The sequence below is a fragment of the Drosophila arizonae genome, chromosome 2, assembly GCF_054131065.1.
Source record: "Drosophila arizonae isolate 15081-1271.41 chromosome 2, UAZ_ARI_1.0, whole genome shotgun sequence".
In the NCBI taxonomy this organism is placed as follows: Eukaryota; Metazoa; Arthropoda; class Insecta; order Diptera; family Drosophilidae; genus Drosophila; species Drosophila arizonae.
The window spans coordinates 29866045-29878685 of NC_142922.1; the positions used below are offsets into that span (position 1 = coordinate 29866045).

Genomic DNA, 12641 nt, shown 5'->3' on the forward strand with positions numbered 1-12641 from the left:
TGTTTGTTTTTCGTTATTTAATGGAATATTTTAATATGCATTATTATCGCTGGATGTTTTGATCGTTTAATTGATTTGCATAATATACATATATATATATATTTATTTATATACGAATTACGAGTTTCGATTATCAAGGACTATATAGACAATTACGAATATTTAACACAATATTATTAAACACCAATCACTGATTCTCCAAGGGCTAATATAATGCAACATGACTAGATGATGGCATACAAAATAAGTTCAACCAAGGACAAACAAAATTCATAAAAAATCGTTCAGGTTCGGTTTTAGCCAATCTTGCCCCACCCAACCCCATTGCCTCTTTACTTAGCTGAAATTCTAATTGATGTTTTTTGTTTGGGATTTATTTTTATTCTTTTTCTTGTCTCGTTTTTGTTTTTTGTAGAGTCAACTAAAGATTAGAAACTGAAAACGTGCAACACCTGCGCCGTGAATTTGCGCTGGGACAACTAAGAAATGAAGAAGGTAATCAAAATTTGTTAACAAGATATAGATATGATATGTAAAGAGAGCAGAAGAGTAGGTTGATAAATTTTGGCGATCAATAAGAATTTATTAAAGTTACAACAAGATAATTTGGTAGTTAAGAGTACGCACATTATACACTCAGAACAGTTTAATTACGATACATGTTTTGTTGTTATTGTTATTATTTTTTATTTTTTATTTTTTTGTATTGTTTTCAAACAGGTTTCAATGGTTCTCAAAAATGCCAATCCAAAAATAAATCAAATACAATTCAAATCATATAGATATATGTATATATTTATATATTCAATTTAATCAAATCATATCGATGGGGCGAGCCTTTAAATGAGAATATAGTAAATACCTAAATGCCACGCCTGCATTGGCAGTTTAGTTTAACTACGTAGAGCAACGTAGACGACACAATAAGTTTGAAATAAAGCGAATAAATAGAAAGCAAAATGAATCAAGAGACGAATACAAAATGAGTTCTTGTTGTTGTTTCTGTTGTTGTTTCTTCTGCTGTTGTTGTGGTTGTGGTTGTAGTTGTTGTAAATTAAAATTGAAAAGTATAAATATATTTCTGTTGATTCTTGCTTTTGCATTTGTAATTTCGTTTCATTTGCCAGAATTATTTTTTGTTGTTCTTGTTTTTGTTGTAAATGTAATTGTGTGTGTGAGTGTGTGTGGGTGTGTGTTTGATCGATCGAATGTTCTGAAATCGTTTTGAGTTTGTGATGGATTGATTGGATAGTAGTAGTTGTTGTTGTTAGAAGGTATAGCAACGTATTGCTGGATAGCCATACCGGCCCATGGGGCGTATGAGTAATATGTGTGTTTTGATGCCGTTCGCTAGCTGCTTTGCTGCTATGCTTGTTAGTTGGCCGCGCTCTGTGAGGCTTTCAGTGTGAGTGTGTGTGTGTGTTTGTGTGGCACTGTAACATTTGTAGAAGTGTATATACATTATATATATATACATGTGTGTATACATATACATATATATATAGTTATGTAGTAGTATGTTTTGTCTGGTTAAAATTTTTTGTTAAAATCAAAATCAAATTTCAGATTTTTATATTTTCACGCGAAAAGGATTTGAATGAATGAAGCGCAAAGTAAAAGTAAATACTGCACAATAGAGATATAATTTTATTCATTTTCTTTTTGATTAATATTCACATTTCTTTTCTTTTCTTTTTGTCACTTGCAGAAATTTCATTTTGATTTGGTGTTTAATGATCAGAGCAAAGTCTTTTGGTTAATTGAAAACTTTTACTTCGATATATGTTTTATATATTTTTTCTTTTTTTTTTTTTGTGGTTGTAAGTAGTCTGGTTGTTTACATTTTTAAGGTCAGTTGTTGGTTATTTATTTGTCTATTGATTGTAAGAAAATTTAGTTGGTCTCACCTTCGCCCTTTTTCATTTTTTAATGTGCCCCCATATTTGGCTCTTGTTCCAATCAAGTCTATAATCTCAGGTATACAACTTGCAAAAATCGCCTGTATTCAGTATGAAAGATAATGATGATAGTGAAGTATTTCGTTTTGTTGTCTTTTGAATTGGTACAAATAAAACAAAAATTCATATAGCCGCAGATCAGAGAACGCGAGGGGCTCAACAGACAGAGAAAACGGGATGACAGAGGAAGAGAATATATATATCTATATAACTATACATATGTTGGCAGAGTGAAATATCGACTGGCAGACAAAAGCTATATAGATACAGTTACATATGTAAGTTTATGGCTAGATAGATAGATAGCTCAACGACGTTGACAACACTTTATTTTTTATTTTTTACCTGCTAATTGATGCTATGGTGGTTTTGTCAGTTTTTCATTTATTGTTGCTTTGTTTTGTTTTTATTATTTCTTTTCTTGTTTTTTAGATGATAACGCCAGTCGTCATATTTGTGAGAACTGAAGTTGCTAAATGTTGGAAATCATATAGAACTAATATATGGAAATTATAATAAAAGAATATCTTATCGAAATGAAATAGAAATGAAAACAAAATCATATCATTTTACTTTTCTTCACAAATCATCCAACCATTTCAACAGTCTGCAGCTAATTTTGTAGATTTTATCCTTTTTGTAATAGGCTTTCGATTTCTTGGGGGAACGTGTTATCTTATAATATATATATAGATAGAGAGTATATATATGTGTATGTATTGGGATATAAATTGAGCACACATAGTAACTGCGAAGATCTCTAGGGCCAAGTACAGACAGCTATCAGTAGTTAATGCAAATCTAATTTGACCTTAGCTGGATGATAGGTCTGGGCTTTGGCGCCTGTTGGTCACTACAACTACGATAAGATTGGGTGTTGCATTTTACATTTGTGTGTGCGTGTGTGTGTGTGGATTTCCAATAACACTTCATAATTATAATAATAGAGAACAAACAAAACGCGTTGTATCATTGTATCTGTGGATGGTGTACATGAGAGTCTATACTTAATTGGAGGCGGGAATCGGGAAAGAGTATTCGAATGTGGACATGATGCTGATACTGATACTGATACTGATACGGATACTGATGCTGATAACGATTAAACACAGAGATACTGCAACTATTACTGATAACAAATAATTTATTTGTCTTAATTAAATCATCGAGAGAGTTTCGCAGCGCCGATTCGCGCAGCTTGATTACTCTTATATGCGTGGCTGCGGCATACTAAGTAGTTAGGTGCAAGCAAATTAACGACTTTAAGTATGTTTAATAGAGATGATGATTAACTATGTAAATTGTATAAATTGTGTTCAGCATGGCCATTCACGATGCCATACTTAATATGTCTGTGTGTGTGTGTGTGAGTGTGTGTGTGTGTATGTATGTTGTAATTACAAGTGAGTTCAATATAATATGTAAGTAGGTAGTGGATAAAATTGCAAAAAACATATCTACTTCATTGTTTAATGTTTATGTAGTATTTAAGTAGAATTATAAAACGTGTATTAAAATTCGAATAAATTATTATTAATGTTCATAGATCAAATCAATACAGAACTTAAGCGGCAACGTGGTGTGTGTTTCAACAAACAAACCAACAAACAATTTAATGTTATGCATTTTTTTTTTTTATTTTTAAATTATTTTTTTGTTATTTATTTGGAAGAAAGTCCAAAAACCAAACTTAGAAAAAAGCTATTTGGTTCGAAGCATTTCAACGGGGGAATAACTAAAACTATAAACAAAACCAATTTGTTGTATAAATTGACTCTGCTCTGAAGTTGCATAAAAACTCGCTCGTTAAACCTTTTTGGCAAACTTCAAAAGGGTTTAAGTAAAGCCCAAAATTAAATACAAGATAAGCTGACACTTTGAGTTTTCATATACATATATAGATAATTGCTCTTCAAAAGAAAAACAAAATTAAAGGAAAATAGAGCAAGCTTTAAAATGTAAAAACAAATCAGGATTTTTATTTAACAAAATATATATTTATTACGACTTCTGCTTTAGAGCTCAGAAGCCATGCATCGGCGTCAGCTAAATATGCCAAAATTCATCGATTTCTGCTCTCTTTTTGGTTTTTCTTTTCTTTTTTAGCACTCACACACAACTAATTCAAACCCTTCTGTAAATTGTCTTTCAAAAATTCGAATTAAGCATATCAAATATGTAGATTGTGTGTATGTGTGTGTTTGTTTGTCTGTGTGTGTGTGTGTGTGTATAAATTTGTTTGCTCTGTTGGCTTGTTTTTACAATCAATTCCGAAATGATGCTAACAAATGTGATGCATGCTTTGAGTTATGGCAGCGCAACGAATACAATACGAAATCAATAAATGTTATTGTCAAAGCCAAACTACATACACACTAACGTATACAGAGTATTTATCATTCGAATCGTAGCAGTACGAGTAGTAATCCATTGTTGTAGTGTAATGTGTGAAGAGAGATGCCAGAATTTCTGCTTATATTCGTATATAGATATTGCAATGTGTGTTTGGAAAAAAGTGTAGCATATCTGCCAGGCGCTACGATGTCTAGGGCAAAAGCTTTTGGGTTCAATTAAAGCAGAGAAACTGCTGCTTTGCATACATTCTCATCATCTAAGGAAGCCAACTGACAAACAACAATTGTGATGATGCTTAGCATTTTGATTATATTTTAGAGAGATAACAAGACTTACAGAAGGATTTGACAACAACCAAAGATTCGACATTTAAGCTTAAGCCTTGCTTGATTTACGTATTTCATTCAAGAGAGCCAAGTCGGAACTCTGCTCTTTCTTTTGCTCTTTCACATGCCGCCAAGAAACCAATGCCGTTGTGGGTAATTCAAAAGGTTTCAAATTTGATTTACTTAACAATTTTTTTTTAATATTCAATTCAAGCTGCTTGCAACTGTTTTAAGTGGTTTCAGATCTGATTTTAGTATTCCTGTTTTTGTTTTTTTTTTTTTTTTTTTTTCGTTGCTGTTTCAATCAACTGCTCTGTGGCTCTGCTGAGCAGAAGAGTTTCAAAACAAATGTCTGAGCATTTTTATGCAAATTCAAGTGACGTCAAATAACACTCAAATTAAAATAAAGAAATAAATAATAAAAAAACAAAAAACAAAAAAAAAAAAAAAAAAAAAGGACATAAAACAGCAGTGAAATAATAATAAGACATCGTATAAAAGGTTGTTCATTTTGAATTTCTGAAGTTTAGTAAGAATGCAATATAAGAAAAACTTAGGTTAATTCGATTGTAGCGATTGTAGCTTTATAGTTTCTGGTATTTTATATTTTTGGTGTTGTTGTTGTTATTTGGTTTTTGATTTATATTATTGCATTTTTGTTGTATTTTTTTTTTTTTTTTCTTTTTGTATGTTTTTTTTTTTTTTTTTTGTGGTACAGCCAGCAACGTGTTCGTGTACCTTTTTCTAGGATCCTTGCTATAAGTTCCACCATATTTGCTTCTCTGGGCAGCCAGTTCAGTGATTTCTGGTATCCAACTAGCGAACACGGCCTAAATTCAACAACACACATACACTTTTAGAATATAGAGAGAAGTGCCAAAATAGTTCAGTTTCAGTTACAATTGCAGTTTTAGTATTTGGCTAACTAGTTGTTGTTGCTGGTCTTTTGGATGGTGTTGTGTTAAAAAGAATTTGCAGTACACTTAATGCGACACTCACAAGACTCGTAAAGGGGACGACGCGACGACGTGAATGCAATTAAGCAGACAACGCTGGACAAGAGGAGGAAGCACAGCTCCCCCACAACCACGCGGTTCACGCTGGTGATGCACACATACTCTCAATCCGATCACTCACTCGCACACCCATACATACGCACATACACTCTCATATACATATATACATACATACATACGCGCTCACATACTTTTGACATTCGCTCAATTTTACAGCTAATTTTACAATTGATTTTTGGTTGTTATTTATATTTTCGTTATATACAGTTTTGGATCTCTGAAAAGATATATTCACTTTTACCGCATCTAAATATAATATTTACTGTAGTTACGTATTTGTTCAAGATCTAAAATTTACAGATTTACAGCTGTACACGACAAGTGCTCTATGGCTGCCTAGAAGTGTGCGAAGTTAGTCTCGACTCAGCTAGGCGCGCACGAATGAGTTTTATTTTTTATTTTTAGGGGAAGGTGTGAAATTTAAATGGCGATAGCTTCCAATTCTAGTGAGTAGGCTAAATGTTATGCAATGATAGAGAAAGATAGAGTTGTTGAGTAATAAATAAACCTAAATGCTTAAATGCCTTGTTGAGTGATTATACAATAAAGAAAAGCCTCGGCTTACCGAAGCGAAAGACAATTTCCAAATATTACAATATATTTAAAATATTAAAATATATTTATATTATAATACTTGACTGGAAGTTGTCTTTCAAAATAAAACAAATTGAAATGAAAATTCAAATAATTATAAATATTATTGTAAAGGTATTAGAAATTCGATGGACTAGTTATTTACGGTGACACTGACAAAAAACGTTTTACTTGAGGATCAATATTTATAAATTGAATTAATTATTGCAAAATGTAGCTTAAACTCTCTTCAAATTGAAATTAACGTGTACTTAAAAATTTAATTAATAATTTTTTTTCTTTTGGCAATGCGTGACCGATGTTTTTTTTTTTAAGTTTAATCGTGTTAACAAGAAGGCGCCGTAAATGTTGCTTAAATGCTGTAAAACGTTGAACAAATGATTAAAAAACAAACCGTTAACTATTCTGAAATTAGTTGTACTTCTGGTGTTATTTATTGCAAAATCAAAACGGAAAGCATGGCAAATCAAACATAACTCAAATGTTAACGGAAAAGCAAGAAATGGACAGAGTATTCGGGCCAAAAGTAAAATTCATGTAAAACACACGCCTACAAAGTGTTTAGAGAACGAATTGATAACTATAAATAATTGAAAGCAATGTGTGAGAGTTCATCAATAAGTCAAAGCAAAATACAAATACAAAAACCCTAATATAATTATTTGACATAAAAAAAAAATAGACGACTAACTGATCTGTATAAAAAAAAAAACATTTAAATAATAATAATATGTAAAGTTCTTTATACTTGTATGATTTATCAATATCATGTTTTTTGTTTTTTTTTGTTTTCTTTTTTGGTAAGATATATATTTTATTGAAAAGTTATTTAGGTAATCAGATGACTTTTATTAGTCAGAGTTGACTGTCAGCTACATTTGATGATGGGTAAATATATAGTATATATTAGTAGAACTTTGCATTACAGTCAACTTTGTATGCGAGTTACCAAAATACAAATCCATTTGGTAAATTATAATCGTTTACGGATATATATATAACAAAGGGTAACAGACTAAGTACGTAATTTGATAATTGAATATTAACGTAACTAATTGATTACTGATTATGAGTTGTTTTTGTTATTGTTGTTGTTGTGTTCCTAACACGAATGCTAAGCACATTCATAGCCCTCATTTGACTTTAATTCAAGTTTTGAAATTGAGCTGCTGGAAAAGGCAAAGCTAAAGTTCATACTAAAGTTTTCCAGCATATATTTTATATAGATCTTTGATCTATTTTTTACAAATAAATGCAAATTATTCGGTGCATCTTCAACTTGATATTGATTGATCGATATTTGTGTTTAATTGTTTTTATAGTATTATACATTTCATTTTAATGTTTCTCATTTTTTGTTCTTGATTAAATGTGATGTTTTATGTCGTTTATTTTATTGAATATTGGAATGTTATAGACTACCTCTTTCCGTGTTCTCTTTTCAGTTCACCGCCATATTTATTGCCACTACCAACGAGTTCAATTATTTCCGGTATACTGCTGGCAAACATTGCCTAAAATATATATATGTATATGCCACACATACGAATACAGCAAGAAATTAACAAGTTTGTTGAGCAAAATCAAAGATTCTTAAGACCTAAGAGGTGTGTGTGTGTGGTAGAGCAACAGGTTTACAGATAAATTACTTCCTCTGCTTCACGGGTACGAATCGAGATCAGGCAGTCACACCAGAGGAGGCTCTTACTTATGGTTACACTAAATTAAGTTGCTTATCTGAGTATGAACCTTAAAGCAGTTGGGTTAAATTACTTTCAAGTCAAATTTGCGGCAGCCAGCATAAAGCATGCAGTAATAAAAAGCAAATACCTTATATATGGGGAACATTTTGATTATTATTGTTATTATTATATATAACATATATATGTATGATCCCTCTCGCTGTCTTCCTAATACATTTTTGTTTTTCAATTTCATATTTTTGTTTTTCTTTTTGTCGGTGTCAGTGTCAGTGTCGGTGTCTACGAGTTGTTGTTGTTGTTGTGGTTTGTTACCAAATCAAAGGTAAATTGAAAATTCAAATATATTGTATATGTATACAAAAAATATATAAACTGCATGCATCTGTTTCGAGTTTGTATTTAAAAGAAGGAAAAAAAAAAACAGAAAAAAGAAACAAACGGAGAAAGGCAACTGTTTTTTTTTTTTTTTTTTTTTTTTTTCAAAGTTAATCAACTACCAGCTGCTGTACGAGTAAGTATGTAGTATATGTCGCTGAGAGTGCGGGTAGAGATAAGAGCAAATCGAGAGTGGATAATGAGACCGCACGTTGGAACGCGTTAAGCTTACTTACAAGTGATGTCAAACTAACGAAACTTTGATTGATGAATGCTTAAGATAGTTAGATAAATGAAACTTAGTCTCAAAGTAAAAACTTTCATAATTAATTTGGTGCACCATTATTAAGTCGTTCTATGTTGTATTTACAAAGAAAAAAACGTAGCATATCTTTTAAATACTCTTTTTTTTTTTAGATTATTAATTGAATAAAGTGTAAAATATTGTTTGATAAAATCCTTAAGCTAAGACTCGGATTGTATTTTCTGTAGGGGCAACTTCAGGTTGAGTAAAGTACTTGGGCTAATGGTACTCTTACTGTTACTGTTACTGTTACTAGTACTGTTACTGGTACTGTTAACGTTACTGTTACTGGAGGCTATAGTTTACATGTTCTATTGGATACTTGTTCTCTAAGCTAGTTTTGAGCGCAACTGTACTATGGTACGTTTGGCAACAATCAGAACTCGAACCATTCACACATTGCCACACTGACAACACCGCTGTCGCTTGGCCTAAAACTCAATGGGCCTCGATGTGAATTGGGTAAGACCGAGGGGAATCGGGAGAGAGAGAGTTAGAGAAGGAGACATAGAGAGAGAGAGAAACATTGTCTATATTTGCTAAAAGAGAGTTTGGATTCATTGACATATTTGTTGCTAATGTGTAATTTGTTTCAGTGTTTCAGCATTTTGTTGTTCAACTTACCAAGCCGACGAGCAGAAAGAACACGAGAAATGTTCTTCCCAAGACAGTCTCACAGTAAACGTCACCATATCCTACCGTCGACATGGTCACAATTAGGAAATAGACACAGGTCCAATAAGATAAACGATGAGCATTATTAAAATCCAGCGGATCGCCAGAGTTCTCCAGCTAAATTTTAAGTAAATGCAATTGCAATCGATCAATTGCAAATAAATACGCATCAGCGATTATTCATATTGAACACAAACGGAACCTTTTTGGGGCACTGCAAAAAAACGCCACGCATGCCCTCCTCAGCTATCAGCGTCAGCTTGCCACACTCGTGCTCTGTGACAGCGTGCCGCGCGGCGTATACGTAATCTCTTTAACTGGCTCAAGCACGCGCTGCAGAGCTGTCACAGAGCCGGCTGGAAGGCGGTCGTCATGCATAGCTGAATACAGTGTGAGTGTGTGGGTGTGTGTGTGCGTTTTTCTGTTGAGTGTTTGTGTGTAGGTGTGTGTGTTGCTGAGTGTATATGTGTTTGTGTGTCTACATACCAGATGTATAATGCCCGCTGCTGTTAACCACACGGATATAAAAATTGATACTAGTTGAGCCAAACGTATTGAGCTCGATGTTTTTAGTACGTTTAAATATTGTAAAATATCTGGAACAGTCATGAGACGTAGCGCTCGAAGAAATCGAAGACCTGTTTATAATACACATATATATGGACACAGATTATAATTGCCGCACATACACAGAGACATACATACATATATATATGTGGATATGTATGTATGTTGAGTAAAGCACATTGCATGCATACAAATCGATCCTGGCACGCGGTAAAAGGACCTTTTACAGCTATTTAAATGAAGTATTACTTTAACGGTAACGTGTGTTCGCGCATTTCTATGCGTGCGTGAGTGTGTGTGTGTGTGTATGGGAGGGGGATAGTAAAAATATGAAAGTCTTCGACATTGAAACCGATTTGTATGCATCAAATCGTTGTTGGGAATTGATATAAATTTAGGTAATTCTTTTGTTGCGCTTACCGATCCATGTTCGATCTAAATATATTGATACGAAGGACGGGGGTATTGTAAAATAATCTACAAAACTGTACATTTCTAACATAAACCAAAGCTTATCGGACGCCGCTATGAACTGGAAAAAAATTGTTAATAAAAAGAACACAATTTACAATTTACAATTTTTCCAAAATCAAATTACAAATAATTATTAACTAATGGCTTAATGGCCAATCGAATTGCGATCAGAAAAAAATCAAGAAATATAATAAGCATGACGTGTAGAACTTACTCGTATAAAAAAGTAAACCATAAAAAATATATTGAATGCGAGATCGATCTGTTGAGTAATGTTATTACTCCATTTTTGGCATCTTTCAACTTCTTCGCTAGATGCATCAACAAAATATATAATGAGAGATGCAATGCTGAGTATAAATACGAGTACGACCTGAAAGAAAACAGAGCAAAAGGATGCCGTTAGTAATTATTAAATTAAACTTAAAGTAAGTGAAAAAATAGTGTTTAAATAGAGGACGACCTTATTCTATTGCAAAAAAAAATACACATTTGTCTTGCACAGAAACAATAATTTAACACGAGATCTACTGACCGATTGATAAACCCCAAGAAATTAGATAAATATCCTTACTATTCACAATTATTGACAATTGCATTGATAAATCAACATATTATTGTGCACTAAACTTAATTTAATATACTCTCTACCAACTTTACTTGCTCAGAGACCAGATAAATAAACGATTAATGGACAATTTGCTCTTAATACTTTTAATATTTTAATATCGAAATATTTTTATGAAAATAATCAAACTGAATTTATCATCTCAATATGTTTTATTTCAATAATTAAAATATTAACTTCAATGTATGGTAATCCAATTCAATTATCAATTAGCAGGAAAAAATGTATTCGCTTGAAATTTTTATAAATTTGCGGAACTTTAATATCTTGTTTTCAACCAATTTGGGCAACTTAAAAAGAAATTTAGAATGCACGTAGGTTTAAATTTAAATTATATTATGCAAAACATATGATTTCGATTGAATGATTATTTTTCAAATAGTTTTTGATGTACTGCATGAAAAATTTGAAATTTGTATCCCAAACGGTTTGAGTTGTTTACAAATTATATATTTTTTTTTTAACAAAGTTAATCTTCATCCTTCGAAAGTGCATAATTTTTAATGCATATTTAGAGCTTGCTCAACTAAAAAATCAAGCCCGGTCCATTCATTGTTCCGTTCGTCTATCATTAAGCGCTAAAGTCCTAAGATTTAATTTTTTAGATTAATTAACCTTTATACTGAATAAGGGGTTTGGCTCTACCAATAAGTAAAGTTAAAAATTATGTAAAGTTAAAAATTATGATGTAAAGATTCTACAAAAAATCTCCCATGATCCCAAAATCTCCCATCATCAAAGAGCTAAGAGTAAGAAAAATGTATATTTACGCATATAAAGAATTAATTATAATAATTCAAGAATTTCGATGGGCTAAGATCGGTTATGAATCATGAAAAGGGATGAAAAAATCTATAATTTTAGAGTCATGTACATACATATATATAAATTTATAAAAATATGCTAGTCAATTTACATTAACCTATGCAGAATAAGTACTTCGTTTATAACGCGAAGCCATTAAAAATGGCAATCCAGTATAAAAGGGCTCTCTTATAGCTGACCCATTGCCCATTGACTTGTCATTTGTTAATACAGACATATCTATAACATTACCACATTCTGAAAACTGCATTTAGAGAGTACATAATTTCTCATAGCAAAGCTCATAAGCACAGTCGCTGGGTGAACTGCGCAGCAGATCTCATGATTTGTGTGGATGCATGTGTTGTTTGCTATGCAGGCATGAGAGAAGAGTGCTCTTATTTCAATATATATCCTATACATATATCATATATTTGCGCAGATTTAGTGCTTCGAGTCGCTGCAGCCTTGATGAGCTGCCTCTCATCTTGGCACAGCTGAATGACATGCAAAAATAATTCAATGGGCTTATGTGTTTCGGCCGGATCTGCGCTGCACTCTGTGGCCCATTTGATTTATTGGCAAAGGTACGACAACGACATCACTGCAGCAATTAGTCGAGGGCGTTCCGCTGATAAATCTGCGGCAATAATGAAAATTTTACCAGGTAATTACTGGACTGAGTTACGACGCCTGCCCAACGCGACAGCAGGAGCCGCAGCAGGAGCAGCAGCACCAACAGCTGCACGAGTCGAGCGCCAGTTAAATGTCAGGGCTGTTTGCCAAAATGAAAAGGCCAGTT

At 32.5% G+C, this 12641-nt stretch overlaps 1 protein-coding gene across 50 annotated transcripts in view; it reads right to left on the reverse strand.

Annotated features, from left to right (window-relative positions):
- Positions 1 to 12641, reverse strand: part of slo (calcium-activated potassium channel slo) — a 55656-nt gene that overhangs the window by 27263 nt on the left and 15752 nt on the right. For 28 of the 50 annotated variants that reach the window (XM_089462424.1, XM_089462343.1, XM_089462518.1 and 25 more), the window contains 5 exons: positions 10622 to 10780; positions 10354 to 10465; positions 9853 to 10004; positions 9316 to 9483; positions 1908 to 1999 (listed from right to left, as the gene is read on the reverse strand). In XM_089462424.1, coding sequence (XP_089318550.1) covers positions 1908 to 1999; positions 9316 to 9483; positions 9853 to 10004; positions 10354 to 10465; positions 10622 to 10780 — 683 coding nt within the window. Of the gene's footprint in view, positions 1 to 1907; positions 2000 to 5377; positions 5470 to 7731; positions 7824 to 9315; positions 9484 to 9852; positions 10005 to 10353; positions 10466 to 10621; positions 10781 to 12641 lie in introns of all 50 variants that reach the window. The other 22 variants (XM_018012787.2, XM_018012771.2, XM_018012461.2 and 19 more) reach the window with 2 other exon arrangements.